This window comes from Catharus ustulatus, chromosome 4, assembly GCF_009819885.2.
Source record: "Catharus ustulatus isolate bCatUst1 chromosome 4, bCatUst1.pri.v2, whole genome shotgun sequence".
NCBI classification, from domain to species: domain Eukaryota; kingdom Metazoa; phylum Chordata; class Aves; order Passeriformes; family Turdidae; genus Catharus; species Catharus ustulatus.
This window is the reverse complement of record NC_046224.1, coordinates 42150947-42171001: the sequence shown is the minus strand read 5'-3', so window position 1 is coordinate 42171001 and position 20055 is coordinate 42150947. Positions and strand designations below refer to the sequence as shown.

The 20055-nt window shown below is 38.2% G+C and overlaps 1 protein-coding gene across 4 annotated transcripts in view; it reads right to left on the bottom strand.

Annotated features, from left to right (window-relative positions):
- Positions 1 to 10302: 10302 nt before the first annotated feature.
- Positions 10303 to 20055, bottom strand: part of ATP2B1 (ATPase plasma membrane Ca2+ transporting 1) — a 61857-nt gene continuing 52104 nt past the window's right edge. For 2 of the 4 annotated variants that reach the window (XM_033057284.1, XM_033057286.1), the window contains exons 19-21: positions 19786 to 19893; positions 17787 to 17969; positions 10303 to 13217 (exon numbers count right to left, since the gene is read on the bottom strand). In XM_033057284.1, the coding sequence (XP_032913175.1) occupies positions 12906 to 13217; positions 17787 to 17969; positions 19786 to 19893 (603 nt within the window). In that variant the 3' untranslated portion in view covers positions 10303 to 12905. Of the gene's footprint in view, positions 13218 to 17331; positions 17484 to 17786; positions 17970 to 19785; positions 19894 to 20055 lie in introns of all 4 variants that reach the window. The other 2 variants (XM_033057287.1, XM_033057288.1) reach the window with 2 other exon arrangements.

Genomic DNA, 20055 nt, shown 5'->3' with positions numbered 1-20055 from the left:
AGGTTTCCTGCTTTGCCAGTAACATGGGTATGTTGGTAAATATATTTTATTGATACACTTGCATCCAGACTTTCTAAAAATAAGTAAAGCATGGGGTTTTTTTCTAAATACATGTATAGTATGGTGTCTCTTTGGCAGACAATACCTGAAATTCTGTTGTGATGCAAAATTCAATGTATTGGAACCAAGTTGCTTTCACAAATTGTTTAGTAATGTGCAGTTAAAAATCAAGAACTATTCCTGTGTCTGAGTTTGTGAGAGCTATAACAATTTGGGAAGAATTTAGTACACCATAGCAAAGGTTAGTACAAATTTATTAATGCTTCAGAAGATGCTATATAGAATGACTTAGAGCATCTTAATTTAGTACATCTTACAACAGGATAATTCATCTGCTATAATATGGATGCTATTTGCAAAGGTGAATGAAGGAAAACTGGTGAATTGTATAGAGATGCCTAATTTGGTAAACTATATCTTTAGATATGTACTACAAGGCGACGTTTCACCTAAAGGTGGATGATTAGGGCATACAATAAACTGGAACAAGGAATCTAGAATAAGAAATCTAACTAGAAAAATGAGCACTTGATATCAGGGCTCACCTGAATTTTCAGGAAGAAATGTAACTGGCCAAGTGGAATGATATTATGCATGTTTATAGGTAATTTAAGCAAGTGGCCTTAAAAAAACAAACAAACAAAAAAAACCCCAACCAAACACAAAAAAAATATAACCTCTTGTAACTCCATAACTCTGAATTTTATTTATACATTATTTTCAGGGGTAAGTATTCACTGGAAGCACACTAGTAATTTCTTGGAGTACTGAAATAAGGATTGTGAGCTAGACATTAATCCTGTTTCTGATTTTTCTATAATCCTCCAGACAATTAGTTTCTTTAGAATGCACATTTTCAACAGCAGTCTTCCAATAGCAGTAAAGCTAAAATAAGTGCTTGAAAGCAATGTCTGCAACTGCCAGGTACAAAGTAAGACAAATGATAACAATTGTAATTACAAAAACAAGTGAGGTAAAGCAATATGCCACGATTATTAGAAAATAAGGAACCTAATGGTGCTTGAACAACTGCAGCTCCAACATCATTAATGTTAATTTCTTCTGCTAATTGCTTTCTGAAGGGTGAGTTCTGACCCCCCAGGGACTCCAGGTGCTTAGCACAGGGCTTTGCTCTATACATTTGTTTGACAATGTCATAGTGCAAGTCTCCCAGCTCCACACCACCCATGCATCCTCTCAAAGGATCCTTGACTCTGTACCTCATGACTGGTCCAGAAATTACTTGGGCACCGGTTTAGGAGTCTCACTGCTCTCTCCTCTGCTGCTCCTTTGTGGCATCTATCTAAGAGCCACGAGTTTATTTTACCAGGGCTGAACCAGACTTCTATTAGTATGTTTAAAAGATCTAGGAGACACTGATTCTCTTAGGTTAGCTACTCATCCAGTGAGACAGGAGTCAGGCAGCAGTGGCAGCTGCTTCATTTCAGGATAGTTGCAGAGAAGATGTGGAAGAGAGACAACATTGCAAATTACGTCTTCATTCATCACTACTTTACCAAAGTAGGGCAGGGGCTTGTGTCTGAACAAGGAAAACCTGCATCTGTACTCTTTTTTTTTTTCTCTTTTTTTTTTTTCTGTTGCAGCACTGGTTACTTTGGCAGGAAGAACTTTCCAGCATGACAGTTGGCAAACCCACAACATGATGGACTGCCACAGATGCTTCCTGCTGCTACCATATAGATTTTCTCTTGAATATTACTTGTGTGGCTGATGCACAAAGAAAATGGAGTGGTAGTAGTTTCAGACTTTCTTGCTTTATTATTAAATACAGTAATTTCACGATTATAAGCCGCACTGAGTATAAGCCGCACTTCTGGGTTTCAGCAACTTTTTGTTTTTTGTCCATATATAAGCCGCACCTGATTATAAGCCGCACGTTACAATACAGAGTGTGATAAAAGGTATCTATTCTATCACCATCTGTTGAGGGTGGGGGCAGTGATCCTTATCTCCATGGCAGATATTCTGCTAATGGGCCATCCATTGAAACCAGGCAGGGCATTGTTCTTTATCTTTTCACAACCCATCCTTCCTCCAGCGAGTCATTTTCTGCTCATGGCCATTGAGTCCCACTGTGTGACTGATAAAATTACTGCATCCCATTGGGAGTTGCTCCAGCCAGGGGGAAGAGCCCAACATTTCTTACCCAAATAAAAACAGAGGCTTTGGGACACTAAGGTAGCCCCTTTTCTCCACTGGACTCCAGAGGAAAACCGGATTTCTCCACATCACCACTGGAGCTTTAGAGGGAAACTGCACCTTGTACAGGAGCACTGCTCCAACTGAGCCACATCTGTCACTGCAGGAGGATGCAGCCACCATTTAATGGGACTGCTACCAACACCCTGCCTGACGGTGTCAGGTTGTACTCTGACTTTGTCAGGGTTTGGGGTTTGTTTCTTTGTAGTACTGTATTTCTATTTTAATTTCCCTAGAAAAGAACTGTTATTCCTAATTCCCATATTTTTGCCTGAAAGCCCCTTGATTTCCAAATTATAATAATTTGGAGAGAGGGAGTTTACATTCTCCATTTCAAAGAGAAATTCCTGCCTTTCTCAGCAGACACTTGTCCTCCAAACTAAAGCAGCAACTTTTTGGTCTTTGTCTGTATATAAGCCGCATCCGATTATAAGCTGCACTTTGGGTTCGGACCAAAATTTTAGTCAAAATGGTGCGGCTTATAATCGTGAATTTACTGTACATTGTTCTGCTTGTGTGTCTGTATCAAGTACAAAAGCTGCCACCACAGATGAGATAGCTAGACACTTGTCTGATTCCAAAATGACTGGTGGTGTTACATCTTATCAAATCATGCTTATAAAATGGTAAAAATCTAATCAACAGGCAGGCCCTATTCCACTGGTGAGGCATGCACATATTGTGGGTCATCCAAACTGCAAATACCTTACCCATTCCATGCATTATTTTTTAAAACTCCCTTTCCTCTCTTGCAGGAAGGCTGTATACATACATAGCTGTATGTGTGTCATCTTGTGTCAAACCTTTTCTAATATTATGAAATTTTATGCTGCTCTGAGCATAATGACATTATATTTCAGGGAAGGATAACTCCTGAATGGCTGAACAAGCCACATACGATAGAGTAGCGTGAAGCAGAAGGAGGCACCTGCTTGGTATCACAAAATGAAGCCAGGAAGAATGCCCCCCATTTTCTCATTCAAACAAGTTTTCAAAAAGCCCCTCAGGCTTCCAGTAGCATACTGTTGTATCACAGAATGTTACCTGTTTTTATCATCTTACACATTACTAATTGCAAGGCTGCAGCATATGGACACACTATATACAGAATCTCCATCACAATCCAGTTGCAATTCTCCAGGGTGTTTTACAGGGGCAATTAGCAATACAGGTACTATGGAGACTGGTCCTAGCTGCAGGGCCACACAGCAGACAACATATGCAGCAAATTGCTGTAATTCCCTTTCAAAGTTACAAGGAATACCTGGATGCCACAACTTTTGCAGGTGCAGTTGTAGGAATTGCTGAGGAAGGATGGTGTGGTGGCTTCTGCCCTTTCAGAACAAATCCAGGTAGTTTTCCATCAATATGCTGTAAGGCTGCAACCTAACAAGTGTTTTCACACCATACAATCTTTCTCATGTAAATTCAGGCTAAAATGATCAGAAGGAAGCCTGTTGGAGATGAGAACTCTAACTTAGTCTGTGTGATCTTTGTATTTTTTTCCCCTAATTCTTACTTAGAAATTATTTGCTAGCTACTTTCACTCTAGTTTTAGAGACTTCATCTTTAAGGTTTGTATTTTGAAAAACATAGCCTGTCATTAGTATAAGCAGCTTATTTTTGCATCCATAAAACAGATACTGCTTTTAGAATTTCCCAGCTGTTGCCAGAAAAGGGTCTTACATGATTGCTACAAGAGCTGCCTTCAAGATCACTCCTGCTGCAAGGAAGTTTTCCTGCCTTAGTATTCAATTTAATCATGAAACTTTGTCTTCACCAAAAATATACGAATACTTGCAGATAAGCACATTTTACTGTGACACACAACTTAATTATGTTATCCATGTTTAATTTTTGTATTTTAAATAAAAAACACTAGATTAAGTTTCTTACATCAGTTTACCAAGAACAGTTGGTATTCTAGTTTTGTTATGCTCCCTCACACCTATCATCACTTATGTGAAATCCTAGAGTGATCCATAGCAGTTGTCAAATTGTGGTATTCAGATTCACAGCACAGATCATTGTTGGTTCTTCTCCCAACCAAAACAAGAAGGAAAGGTGACTGAAATACTCTAGAGGGCATAGTCTGTAGTGCTCCTGACATTAGTGCCTCAAGCTGGATAAATCTGCTTTAAAACACAAGCTTTTTAATTTGTGTATTCATGTTTTTTGCTCTTCTTACTCCTATCCTGTTACCCTGCTTTTCTTCCCCAAAAGTTTTCAAAAACCTCGTTGCTCATAGGTTTCCTTCCACTCCCCCCTTTCAATTCCTACTTACTTCATCTACAGTGCCTTAGTTGTTATTCTTCGAGCTCTAGACTGGGCAGCAGGAGTCACAGGGGGAGCATGTCTGTGCTGGAGTTTTTGCTGTGCAGAGAACACCGCACAGCACCCACCTGCAGCAGCAGTTTACCCAGAAATCATTCCGGTGTGGTGGACCACACTGTCACAGAAGCTGTTGAAATGGCACAGGGGAGGGAACGCTGCAGGAAGAGAGGAGTGGTAGCCTGGGTCAGCATCACACACTGCAGCCCCACTCTGTGAAAGGCTGGGTTGCAACCCAATCACATCCCTGCAATGAGGCAGAGCAGTTTGCTTATAAAAGCTACAGTTTTGCAGGAATGCCAACAAGGCTGACAGTATAGATACTTATAAATTGAACTTGTCTGTGCTCCTTGCTGGGATAACAAAAGAGATCCCCAACATCACGAGATCCTCCTTGACAGATGTCAAAGCTTGTTCAAAAGTTTGGAGATGGTAGATCAACAGACATGAAGAAAAAATTTACAAATTTCCTTCTTAGAAATGGCTAAGCCCTTTCATTTCATAATACAAAAGCAAACCACTTGAGTTGAATAATTTTATTAGGGTGCATAGTACCTAAATAGATTTTTCCATGAACTTTCCACTAAGGCCTGATTTCTGAGTTACAACACAATCATCAAGACTTGTAAGACTAAGACAAGGCAAGAAAGCCACGGGAGCACTTCTGTTTTATTTGGCAATATCCCAAATGTAGTCAGTTTGGAAATAGCTATCTATAGCTTAACTGTTGGACTTGGATTGATTTCAAGTGTGATGTTTCAAATTGGGTATATGATAGCATGCATGAGTGTATTTCAGTCTTTTTGACAATGATTGTCAGAGATGAAGCATGACCTTGAAAAACAAACACTGAGGGGGTCTATTGGTTGTGCTGATTGCCTTTGGGGACAGTAATGAAGAAAACCAATGGAAAATAATTTTCTCAAGTGGTATTTTATCAGCTCACACTCCTCATCCAGTGATCAAAAAGCCTGTATCACTTCTTCATTCAAATATGTAAAATGCTGATTGTGTTGATTGGTATCAAGATGACACTTGATCATTTAGTTGATATTCAGACTTGGACTGTTTATGGTACTTTTGAAAAAGACTGCTGTCAGTGAGATTTAAAGCTATAATAATTGTATTCAAGTGCTGACATGCCTATAGAATTGTCTGGGCCTACCAAGCATTTTAAAAATGGCCACTCGATAATTTAACCTCCTGTTATCTTTTATTGAATCATGAAGACTTTTGAAATGAAACATGCTTCAATATATTGACTCTAATGAAAATTCTTAAGATTTCTGCACTTTTGAGGTAGAGAGCCATTACACAGCATATTGGAAGTTAGTGTTGTAGGCACTTCCCCACATCCTCTAAACACACTTGTTTTAAATGTGCTTTAGTTTCAAAAGGAATGTGTTATTTCTAACAAAAAAAGACTATGTTTCTCTTTTGCAGAAACTCAGCTATTTTTTTAATAGTTAGAATGTCAAATTTTGGGTTGAATCATCTCATTACTATAACATTTGATCAGCCAGGCAGCTAGTTTTACTATGCAGGTTATGCGTGGACTCTGAAACTTTTTCCGATTACAACATTTTCAAGATCAGAATGGCAGTTTTGTAATGTCTTCCTACATTAGCATTGAAGTTTTATAGTCAGTTATGTGAGAACCAATAAAAAGAGAATCCAACTCTGCTATAACACTAAGTTCTTTAAGTGTAGCAAAATATTTCTGCAAGTCAAGGCAGAAGAAGGGGATATTTGTATGCAACATCAGAACTGATATGGCATTTCATTTAATTTCACCAGTACTTTGCTCAACTAAATAAAAGCCTGTAACACCACCACTCAGTGAACTATGGTAAGGAGAAAAGTCAGATTCTCAATTCCACGTAAATTGTAGTCTTCCATGACTAAAAACATACTTTTCCATGCTTTTTGTCTTGATCCATTAGAATAATATAAATTTCATTAACTTTTTACGCCTGCAAGAGAACCTTTTAATAGGAGCTGATCTTAAACACTTGAAACCAGAAAAAAAAAAAAGTAACTTTGAGAAAAAGGATCATATTTTCCTTAGAGTCCTAAATAGACAGCAGGGCAATGAAACCGCACAAATCTTCAAATAAGCTAATTTTCCTTAGAATCAGCTACAATTTTTGTTCTTTCTACACATGAAAGAGGCAAATAACAGAATGAGAAATCCTCTCCTTGAGAAGCTGATTTCCACACGTCTGCAGCTTTCTAGAGATCATGTTAGAATCTGTTGGCTTTCCTATGAACTATAGACAGCCAATCATCTTTCAAACAGGTTTACTAGAGCAGAAGTGATCCAAGCTCTGCTATCACAGTAAGCAAATACCAGCAAGTCTTTGATCAGGACAGTTTAAGAAAAGAGAAAAAAAATAGTTGCTTTCTTGCTTTGCCTCAGGTTTGATTGTTCCAGTGACTTTATTGAATTCCATCTATGTATAGAAATAATATCCATAAGGATAATGAAGAAACTCAGTGGAATTACACCTTCTGCTCAAGAAATTCAGGATCAGAGAATTACTGAGGTTGGCAAGGGCCTCTGCAGGTTATCTACTCCAAACCCCTGCTGAAAGCAGCATCAGCTACAGCAGGTTTGCTCAGGGCTGTGTCTAGATGAGTTCTGAGTGTCTCCAAGGATGAAGATTCCCTAGAACCTGTTTGTTTTCATGTGTTCAGGCAGTTTCACTTTTGACTGGCTGGGAAAATGAGAAGCTAATTTCTTATAATGGCATCAATTTAGCTATATTCAGCTAAGACATGATGGGCTTTATAGAATCTTTATGGGCTAAGTAACCAGCCAAGCTATTCTGGTGATATTTGGCCTGAAAATTCTTTTGGGCTTAAAAACTTTGTAATGAAATTCATACTGTTGTTTTGTTGTTTTTCTAATTGGGAAAAAAACTGTCTGTCTCTCTTTAATTCTTTATTTTTCCAAAGCTAGTTCTTTCCACAGATCTTGTTGAAAGAACTCTCCTATGAGCTGCTCTGCGCTGCAGCACCAAAAGATGCTACCACATAAAAAGTACTCCCAAAATTTACTGAGTGGGTGAGATCTTGAAGAAGAAAGCAGAAGAGAAGATCAAAAGGCAAGATAGAAACATGATAAAGGAGACAAATCCACAACTGCACACCTTACCCCACCTGTCCTTCACTGATTCCTTACAATTATCCTTGGCAGACTGGAAGGGGAAGACAGGAAGGAGATACTAAGATGTAATTCATGCCTATATACTGCTAGATTTATTAGAACAGAGCCTAGTTGATTTGGCAAAAGGAAAGAAGCTAAGAATGACTTATCTTTTGGGAAAATAAAATATGACAAAAAGTACCTTTTCCAGAGTTTTCTTTTCATTTAAAAACACTTACTAGAATGCTTTTTGAATGATAGTCTCAATGAATTAAATTGTTGCACTGATCAGAAAATTAAAGGCCAATATATGGCAAGTGATTAAAGAGACATCTTCCCATCTCTAAAGCAGTGTTGTCCAAAACAAAATCCTGGTTTCTACCAAAATATCAGTTCAAAGAATTTCCTATTTCATGCATTCTGTGCCCAACTCATGTAGCCTTTGACAGGTTCTACTGCATCGATCTGAATTTTGCAAATTGTTCATTTTGCAGATTCTCTCCTAAAATACATACCACAAAACACTATGCAGTAGCTGCCAGCACAGTATTCAAAATAAGCTATTAATTTCCCCACAAATATCTGCCAAGTACAGGCTTACCCTCAGGAGATTTTTCAACAACCTTTGGTCATAACTGAAGAGGCTTTGTACCTAACAGTTGTCAGAGCAACCAACTTGTGGAAAACTCAGAAAGTCAAGTTAAATCCTGTATTTGTAAAATTGAAATTGTCAAAGATAACAAACGTGTCTTCTAGGGCTTATTTGTAGAGTGGCTTTGTGGTTTTTATCTTAAGTCAAAAGCCTTGGGAGGCTTTTCACACAAAGTATTTGAACTGTACACCCTGATTCTCTACAAGAGACTGAAAGCTTTAAAACAGGAAAAGCCAGTATTCATTCTGTGCCTGAACAGTTGCCATAGATTGAATGCAGGACTGTGCCTTTGCCAAGGAGGAAGACATAGAAAAGTTTTCTGTATGATCATACTTAGTCTTTCAGCATGATTCAGCTTCATGCCCTGCAAGAGAGGCAGCCTAGGAAAGCAGATGAAGATGTTCAGAATAGTTAGATGCTGCTACATTTGCAAGGGCTCAGAGGGATCCAGAATGCATACTTCCATTTTAGGGAGCAACTGCTGCTTCAGGTTTCGATTGACACTTGTCTTTACACTGGCATGTGAGATGATGTTCCAGTATTCCACAATGTACACTTCCACCAAAAACTGTTAATTCCCAGAAATATTCCTGTTAGTTATTTTTCTAAGTCTAAATTCTCACCATCTTCTATTTGGGGCAAGTCAAGGAACCCTTTTGAAACTGATAATTATATAGATTTTCTAGAAAACTCTATGTTAGGTGTATATACCAGTAGAAAAGCTATCCAATGAGCTACCTCTTACATGCTGTCTTTTTTTCAGCTGTCTAAGCAAGCCCATCTCAATTTTCTTAGCAAACCCTCATCTTTGAGCACAAAGGACAAGTAATACCTGTAGGAGGCTTCTGTTTTGCACACTAGGTCATATCTCCTTGATGGATGCTGCAACCTCCTGAGGAAGGTGGTTCGGTATTTCTGTATACAGTTCAGGGGGGAAGATTGGCAGGAACAGCTATAACAGCTATTTTATTCTGGCCCAGAATTTCTCATGACATGGCAATGAATAAGCAGGCCTAATCAGTCTTGAGATCAATTGCTGGACCCTTCATGCTGGTCAGGCTCATCCAACAAAGTTAAGGTATTTCAGTGAGGACTTGAAATCTGTAAGATCAGAAGAAATGCACTGCTGGGGGAGAGGGTGCAGGTAGAAAAATGCAGCAGATCTTAAAAAACAAGTATTGGCATTGGAAAAGTAGTACAGACATTAAGATATTTTACTTTAATTTATGTAATGCTTACTATAATCTGGATTATTCTAGAGCTCTGCAGATGCTAGAACTACTTGCAGTAGAAATTGAACTTCTCAGGCCTTTGGAATCACTTTCCAATACTCAGTATACACAAGTTATCCTCCCATGAATATTACATTTGCTTGCTTACTTCAAAAATACATTTGGAAAATCTGCTCTTATGCTAAGAAAGCCTCCAAGTACGTTATTTCATATTTTTGGCTGCTTGTACTTGCTACAGACCCCTGCATTTACCCACTCATTTAGCATTAGGGCATTTGTCTCCATTATTCTCTCCAGACCACTCCATGATGCAACATTTTGCTCTTCTTGTTAAGGCCAATACAGAAAAAAATGAGTCCTCTTGCATTACCATTTTCAGCCCTCCTTCAAAGCCAAGATGAGGTATTGTAACATATACATAACTATAGTAGGCATCCCACCCAGGAAACCACATTTTAAGCCCCTCTAAATAGTAATCAGTCTAGAACTGAGCTTATGTTTAAAGTCACTATTGCTCAACCATATATACTATATACCATGACCTCTTGAAAGCCAATGAGCCCAAAATTGTAGCAAGAGCTGTTTTATAGAACTGGCATGCATTTCAGGTTTAAATCAGTACTGTACTGACATTCAAGAATTTCAGTCCCCATACAGACTGAGATGAACAGCACTTTTATTTATTTCAGTTACAAGAAGAAAGACAAGTAAACCTTACAACCAGAAAGGCAATGAAGGCCTCATGATCTTAGTGAAAACCATTTCATAATCTAGGCAATGTTATGATTTCTTGAGATCACAAAGAAAGCATACCCCCCTCTTAAACAACTTTTCCTTATTTCTGTAAGGAAGTTTCCTGTAAGAACAGCACACTGATGTTAACAGTATCAAGAGGGACCAGCGATGTACAAACCCTACATTCACCCTCCCACACCCCACAAAAGGCTTAAGTGTAGATTTTATTCCAAAAAAGATAACATGCAGTCATGATCACACCTACAGAAGAGGGGAAAATTAAAGTCTGCTTTGAAATGAAGTCAAATCATTACTCATTAATGAAGTTAAATGAAGATACTTTTCCACATGGCAGTGTACTTCATAGGTAAAGAAAACTCCCTTTATTTTAAGCCAGTGCTGATCTGACTTTTGTAGTAAAGAGAAAATAGCTTACATAAAACCTGACCCCCGCTACCAAGCGCTCTAGATAAGAACTATGATGTAAGAAAAGTGCTAGAAACATGTGGGAGAAATTACTATACAAAGTGTCAAGTGCAACCCCCCGCCCTCGACCCCCTTGCCTAGAATTCAGTGTATTTACTGAAGTACAATAGAAAAGATGGAATTCAGGAGTGGTTGACAGTGGGATACAGTGCCACAGGTCGAACAATATCCGCTAAAGAACAACCCCAAGCATGCATGTACCCCACCACAAGGGAAAGATGTGCTTGAGCTTCCCAACCTGCTCATTTCTGCAGTTAGCTCTAGTGTTATAATTCCTCATTACCAACTTAATTCTTGCAGTCCTTTGAAGGGACCACTTTAAAAAATGTCCATAATTCTGGATTATTTGACAAAAAAATTCACTTGCTATTTTAAAGAATACAGAGCTGGAAAAAGAAAATCTTACAACTCATGTGTCCTGTTGCTCTTTTTAGTAGTATTGAATCTAGAAAACATGAGTAAGTACTAGACCAAGTACTGCTTCATCATCCTTCGCTGTCTGAACAATACAGCAGAGGCAGACCATAACTTCTTCAATCAATCTCTAGTCAATCAGTTCTGGTGCATTTCACCTGCGCTTTATGTCAGTTCTCAGTCTCCCTCACTTGAACAGTCAGAGATACATTTATTACACGGTACTCACAGTAAGTCTCAGAATTTCAGGCAGACCTAATAATTCCCAAGGAGTATCCTTTTGGCTCAGTGAAAATTTTTGAGTACCTTCACTTACATTCATTCTGGAGGCAGCCACCATGATTCCATTTACCCAAAGAGCTATTTTGGAGTGGGGCTGTTACCATCTTGAAATTGTAGTTTAAAGGTAACCAGTAACACAAAAGAGTACTTTCTGTATTTCCACTGAAGGAGCTAAGAAAAAAAAATCTGTAAGAAACCATTGCTGCAATTTTATTTTAACAAAAGGGCAGATTTATTCATGTTTACAAACAAGTTTCAAAAACAAAAAGGAGAACATGTATGCTACCCACTATCAACCTTTCAAAATGCCAACAGCCCTCATGCTGCATGAAGGATTCTATAGATTAGAAAAAAATCACAGTTCCACTCACAGTTCACCAAGACAGCACTAAACTAACATGATTAGACAAAAACAAAGGACTAAGATTCTGATGTATTTTGATTTAATCCATTTTGCCCGAGATAACAGAAATATTTCAAGCAAGTTTCATCACGTATTGATGTCCTGCATTAAACAATCCTACTAAGTTCTGAACAAAAGTTATTCATTAAGTTTCTCAAAATTTTTAAAAATTAAACAGTTGTTTCAAAACCATTAAGTAGTAAATGTATTTAAGAAACTAATTAGGACAGAGGCCATAACTTCATTAGAACACCACTGCTCATGTTTTTACAAAGCATTAGTGTTATCTATTTGGCTATTAGTAGTAGCAATTTATCTACAATATTTAACAAGGTAAATTGCAGGCAAAATTTAGTACAGTTTCAATAGAAACACCCTTTTCCTGAAAATACAGCAGTATTTGAAGGACTAGTTTTTTTGGTTTTTTTTGTTTTGTTTTTTGTCTTCTCTGCATCATTTATAAGGAAGCTTCCCATCTATGAACAGGAACAAAAAAGTATCTACAAACCTTGTAAACAGATCTGTATCATTTATAAACATAAATAATCCAAATTATTAACAGCCAACAGCAGAAATTAAAGTATCAATTCAATGATCCAGGGCCTCCTTGCCCTTCCCAGCTTTCCCCTCAGAAAAGGATCATGATAAACTAAAGCTCTGCTAACACACTCTTCAGGACCATTCTTAGTACAACAGATGATCCACAGGTCACTTATGCTGAGTTACTGTTTATCTGTCAGAGTTCATTATTACTCCCACCCCCAGAAAAGCACCCTCCAGTCTGGCAGAAAGCTTTTTTTAAAAAAATAAATCTACATTCGTACAAGTGTTTCTTCTGTTGAAGTCCAAGACAAGAATAGCATCTTGTCCATCATAATGTGTGAAGAGACCCAGTTTCAATTTCTTTACAATGCAGCTAGTGTGTTAACATTCAGCTTACAATCAGAGTGATGTTTCCAAACTATGTAGTGGGCTCCCTGGGGATGAAGAGGTAGCAGACTTGTTCTTGTCTGTTGTAAGGTGAATTCCACTGTCAACCGCATTGTTATTTCTATTGGGAGAGGGAGGGGGACTAGAGTTGCGTTTTGTTGGAGCATCATCTTCAGCATCAGTATCATCGATAAGGGGAATATGAGGCTCGGAGTCTTCTATTCTAAACTCAGGATGCGTCATAAAATTGTGAATTGAACTTCGTGTCTCAGGTTTCTCTAGCCCCTCGTACAAGGAGCTACGAAATGCATTCACCACTCGGATCTGGAAACAAAGAAAAAATATTGTTGAAATGCTGTAGATGTACTGATAATGGCATGGTTCTTATGAGTTTGAATCCACAAACAGCGAGACATGAGTGAATCAAATTTGTATGATGCAGTGGAACTTGCAATAAACTGTAAAAAATGAAGAGCATTTCAGTAGAGCACTGCCAGTCTACACAATAGGAATAAAAATTGTGGAAGCACTGCAAAAAGCTGAAGGGCCCTAAAATTCAGACATGGCACTAGAATTGTTTAATTATTTAACACGGCTAAGCATTTTTCAGAAGTGAGGCCAACAAATATTTACTTACTCAAAAATTACATATATCTCAATGAGTGTTTTATAGAATATTTGGGTGAGATTGGAGGGAGGGAAGGAGAGGAGAGGCTGAAAATAAGTTAGGGGATAAAAGGGTCACTAATTCTCATGCTAGGAATTAGGATGTCAACTGACTATGAAAAAGCCAAGCAAGTGTAAGCCAATGTCACAATGAACAAACATTTACGAAGTCATGCAAAAAAGGATACCACCGTAACAGCTGTAAATATTCGAGTATATAGCCATTTACCACGCTACAGAAAGCTCCTTTGTAAACAGTGCTTTGGAAACTTAAGACCAGAACTAGGAAATTGGATACTGTGTTGTACAGTTTAGTAGCCAGGACAGGTTGTGACTTTGAAGAGACTTCTTAAGTAGCGCCAAGTATGAGAAAGGCAGGATGATCAGCCTTTGCACGAGTCTTCAATTTACATTGAATTCATGGACACCATTTCCAGGCTGAGGACTGTTTCATGTCTTTACGTTGTTTAATATTTTTTGAATAAGAAAGCTAATCTAACAGAATTAATAAATAAACCTTTCATAGTTAAATTAGATACAAAAGAAAGTGCAGCTTTGTTTTGCAAATTGTGTGTGTCCAGGCAGACTTGAATTTAAGCTTTCCAAACTATTATTTGAATGATGAAACCAGCTGCCCACATCTCCCTTCTTCTATGCCCCATGTTTCCCTGACCAACTACTGAAATTCAGGATTCATTCTTGAACTGATAAAACAAGTAAAGTGAGGCAGAAATCATTGAGTCATTTGTCCAACACTTTTCCCGAGTTTCCCCCTACTGTTGACTCCCTATTCCATTCTGAACATCCTTGAGTAAGTCTCCAGCAAAGCAGTGTGAAATTGTGTTAAATAGTAAAGCAGCACAGCAACTCTGTAGCAAACAAGAACTTGCTGCTACAAACAGCAAGTCAAATTTAAAGCTTTTTTTTAGGGCATCCAAGATGACTTGTTTCAAGCTGAGAAATACATTATGACTAGCATCTCAAGAGTTCCTCAACAGAAAAAATAAAGTTACTTCCAGGTGAAGAAATGAAGGAAGGTCAAGCAGATCAAGAGCAGAGACTTCAAAATAGCTAGGATACACCAGGGAAGTTCACTGTAAACAGAGAAGAGCTCTCCCAAAACAATGTGGTAAATGAAATTGGCTAAATAGAGCCACTGCACCTGATAAAGTCCCATGTCCCAACCGTGATCTTTGACCTCTAGAAGTAGCATCATTTCCCCACCTCTGCTCCCTCAGACCACTTGCACAAAAAATTTTACTCCATCGTGATCATGTCCCCATTTTTATACTCCAGGTACATGCTGAGCCCAATTAACCATGGAGGAGAGGGAGGAGGGCACAGGGACTAAGGAGACACAGGGATTGGACACAGTCGAGGGGGAGGACATAACTACCAGTAAGGGGAGGACAGAAAAGAGAGTGAAAGTGCTGGAGAAAAGATTACAACAGCAGCTAGTACTTCACTGTTCATTGCATGAAAAAAATTGAGCATCCTGTCAAGGAGTTGGCGCATTGTATGAGGTTTACGCACATTCAGCCAGCTACCTAAACTGTCTTGGCACTTACCAAGAAAATTAGCAGTGACAATGCCAGACTGAAAGTTTGCAATGACTTTATTTGGCATGGTGCATCCCACTGTGCCCATTTATGTAGCAAAATGAAATATGAATGTCTCATGGGACTTCTTTCATTGCATACGGATGAGAATTTAGAACATCAGCAGCAATGAAAAACAATTCTGGCTGAAGAAGACAGCTGTAATTATCATAGAATATATGCATATCCACAATAAAGGCTTGGTTCCCATGCAGAATGCACACTACACAAGTGGACTAGAGACTACAGCAAGCCCAGGACCCTCAGAGTCCAGCCACAAAGGCAGAAATCAAACTTTCAGCACTTTAAAAGGGAAAATCTAGTGTTTTGAAGGCTCTATTTTCAACCACTCAAGATAATTAAACAAGAGGGATAACTATAAATAAATCATGTAAGTGAGGTGCAAACAAGACAATTTGTTAAGTGTAATTCATACTGTCATCAGGCCTTCCTCATATTAGTACCAGAATAGCAAGGAATGTAGTTGGCACTCCAAATCCTCCTAGCCAGATGGCTGCTTAAGTGTTGCAACCTTACTTCATAAGAACTATTTTCCAACAAGCAGCTCCAAAAAAGAGACAATAACACATCTGCTTCCCATTAATCTATATTAGTTCTCAAAAGTTGCTCTTCTGAAGGGTGTAGCAGAAGGCTGTAATAGTGAGGATAAAAAAACTGGTTCTCTGCTATGGCAGCTCTGTATCTGCATTGATCATTTGATGCAATGAGATGCTGCAGTGCCCAGTAGGTTCTGCTCAAATAGCAGCATGGAATGTCATTGCTCTCTAGAGAATTCTGTATGTCTAATTAATGTTCTGGAGTGTAGTTAGGGATACAGGTTACTAATTAGCATTTTAACTAGGAGATGCAATCCTGTGCGCTCTTAAGTGTTAAATCTACTTTTCATTTTGTGTTCTTGAGGCATGCAAATTTGTGAGCTGAGCTTCTCAGTACTACTGCAAGGTAGGGAGATACCTGTTTTGGCAATGGAGAACAAATACAGAGGTAAATACTTGTGGAAACTCATATGCGAATTCTGGCTGAGCCCAAAAATAAAAAATAAATTAAAAGAAAAAAATCTGAAGAGACCATTTCACTTAAGACAGCTCCTGAAATTAAGGGTCTTCATCCATCTGGTAATCTGAAAGTTTAAGCAGGGAGGGGAAGGGGGAAGCCCTCTCAGAATTATTTTTAAAACCCAATTATTTAACTCGTCTCTAGGAAGTTAGAGAAGAAAGTTAAACATGTATTAAGATGGAAAACTCAGTACAAAGATATTGGCTATCAGTATTCAACTACAACTACTATGCATCTTCTGGCTCCAGTTTAGGCCTAGATCCAAGAGTAAATAAATCTCCAGCCTCTACAGAGAGGAAGGCTGAAACTGAAATGCCACTTAGAGCACAATATGGAGAGTGTAGAATTAAAGGTGAAACTTCACTTTCACTGATGGCTTATGAACTGCTCCCAGATGAACCTAGAGAGGAAAAAGAACCCTTCAGATTCGAATGAAAGTTTCGCCATTTAATGCTTAATTTTTTTTTCCTTTTTATATTAGCTAATTCATATTTCTTCTGACTTGTATGTATTTTAGAAGCCTTGATTCGCCACCTGAATCCTGATGTTGAAAAAGTTGTTATTCAGTAAATAAGGTCCAATGAAAGCAGAGATTCATAAAGTTCCTTACAGGCTACAAAGAAAATGCATTTAGTGCTCCATGTTCTAACTACATTCATGTCTTCAACATACCATTTGCTTACAAGTCAGCTTGCTTACTCAAGTATTACTTGTGCTGCAGTGCAAGAGATCTATTTTTATTGACCTGGGTCCATGATTACACAGTTAATTCACTTATTCAATGCAAGTCACCCTAAGAGGCATATACTCGAAAATTTACAACAGTTTTCCCTTTTTATCTTAAAAATCCCTCTGTACACGAATGGATGAAGGCACAGGATGTGCAGGCTCACAGCTTTCGCAATAAAGTCTTTTGTTGAAACTGTTCCACCTGTTCTCAGCCCTCTAAGAAAAAAAAGTCTTGAGGACTCCACTTTGTGGAAGAGCTCTATAAAAGCCTGAACGATGATTTTAAGTACTAAAGAGAAAATGAGAAACGTTAAGTACGTGAATTAGGAAATGTTAATTTCATGCACTTTAGGAACACACACTCACACCCCACAGTAGTAGAAGCAGTAGTAGAGGAAAACACTACATGTGTAGGGGTAGAAATATTTGTTACATCATGGTGCTGGCTGGCGATGGAGGGTTGCCGCCTTAGAGCCCCCTGAATGGTACTTCCACTCTGGAAAGCATTCACTACATCCATCTGCAAGGAATCAGAGATTGTGACAGCTTGCTCAGCAAGAGAGAGAGAGAACAAGAGAAAGGACCATCCCATCTATAACACACAAAAAGTAAAGAAAAAAAGGCACTTTTTAAAAACAGAGCAGATACACAGGTAAGAGTTGCATTTAAAGCTGAAGAAAACAGAGGACCCTGAGGGATTACAAATCCATCCACACCCCCTTTTGACAGTCTCAGTCACACCAGTTAGAATGGCCACCTCAGTCAAAAATGGCGAGATTTCCCACCAAACACCCATGGCATCCTACCTTTTTCAAGCCCATACCTGAGTTTGTATCCTGTTTAGGCCCCTAAACCACAAGATCTGACCACGACGCAATTCTCTCTCAGCATGATCAATCTCCTCTACATCTTCTGCTAGTTCTTCCTCAGGAATCTCTTCCTTTTGTGTTCCATGACCAGCTTCTTTAAGGAATTTCAGTCGGCTGGTTGGAATTGTTGAAATCAACTAACAGTGGATGAAATATATAAATCAGGATTACACTCTTTTTAACAACAAAGAGTAATACCAATCTTAAGGTTTAAAAGATATCCTGCATACAATTAGCAAAGTTGAAAAAACTAAATTACATAGACAGGATGAATGCATCAGTGTAAAACAATTACTCCATCTGAATAGCTGCAAAATTGTGAATATACTTACTACCTCAACCAAGGTGCAAAATTTAACTTGGACCACAAAACAGCCTTGCCAGGGACAAAGAATTCCACATTAACATTACTTGACAATGCCAGAAAGCAGTACTGAAGCTACAAAAGCCATTAATCCTGTAGATTGTACTTGAATCTAGAGCCTTTATAGAGTTTCATCAGTTTGATGAGCATGACATGTCTCCTCAAGTGGGACCTCCATCACCTGAAGTAACCACAATTAATTCAGAAATACAGAAGAGACATTCATTCTTTTGTGACCTGGGAGATATCAATCCATTTGCAGGAGTGAGTGATGTTTCTGAAATTGTATGTATCTTAAGCTGTTACTTTGCTATTTGGTGGGCAGTAGTTTATATATCTTAAATTAAACAAAAGTTACATGTAGTTAAGGAGAATCATCTTTTGGTACATTATATCTAGCAGATCCAGATAAATTCCAAGACTGCTTTCCTTGATCATCACAAGCCTAGAAACCATTCCTGCAGCTGCAGAGGAAAAAAGTCTGCTCCAAAAGCAAGATAAACAGCCCTTTATGCTGAAACTGCTACTGTGAATGCTCCCAGCTCACACTTCAGTTTCTATTATTCTCAGAAAATTAAGGCTCTTTGACTTTAATGAGATGCTAGAGCAGCATGAACTGCAGCAGAGAAGCTTTGTCCTTGCAAGACACTTTGGGTCAAAGGTATTTCAAGCCATCTCAACTCTCTTCTAGGATACTTTTAAACCTCAGAGTGACTCTATTTGATTTTTTTAAATAATTAATTTTCCAGAGAACCTTGTTAAAAAGCTTAGTTACTTTAAGAATATATTTCTATGTATGTATTTACAAATAAAATGCATCCTACCAATTTTATGGTGAAACATGAAGTGTCTTTTACTTAGTGGAAGGAAAGAAACTGTAATGGAAAACTTCATGTGGTATGAAAAGTTTAGACAACTATGTCATTAAATAATAGAAAACTCTGTAGCTCTAAAGTTTCACGTAAATAAGCTTGCTGCTTACAAGCACTGTTGTGCATGCAATAGTAATGACACTATTTGGGGGGAGGGGAAAGGAAATAAAAGTCCAAATGTAGTGGCTTAATAGGTGGAAAGGCTTTTCAATTATGTCACAATTATGCAAATGAAGATTAAAGAGAATGTTGGTTTGAGTTTTGCTGCATTTCTTGCTACTTCAGGAGGTTTTTAAATCAAGAAAATACTGTCAAGCTTAGCAATTCTGATTTTTCAAGAAAACCATTAAGTGCCCAGTTAAATATATTTTAACATTAGCGTGTTCATTGCATCTTGTATTCTTACCACATTTTCTGGTACTCATATCTGGCTGAAGACAGAATTTCATAATTAAAGGGTTACTACAGCTGCTTCTAGTTAAAAATTGCTAAACAAACCAGCCACAGCATCTAGTTATGAAATGTAATTGACCCAGTCTGAGGAAGGAATATTCAACTAGCTATTGAAGAAGTCAGTGTAACTATTTTCTGTTAGTTTTCATATATTCATATAGTCCACTTGAAAGATCTGAATGCTAAAGATAGCATGTTTGTTTTTTCCATTTAAAGTATACTGTTGCAAGTAGATACTTGGCATTTTGAAAAATCCTAGTTTACCTGGCCCCAAAGTAGTGTGCCCATGCCCAGGAAAATGGACCACAGCCACTGTTCAATTGTGAGTTCTGAGCAACTGAAAGGCTTTCCACCAAACTGCACAATAATTATCTGTGAAGAAAAACATGATTAAACATGTATCAGTGACCTGCTACTACAAAATTCCCTAATGCTGTAAAATCACAACAGACAGCTCTCCAAGAGAACATGGGATTATTAAGCACATTCTTTCACTATCTCAGCAGTTTGAGCAAGTTTCCAAACCTAAGCCAT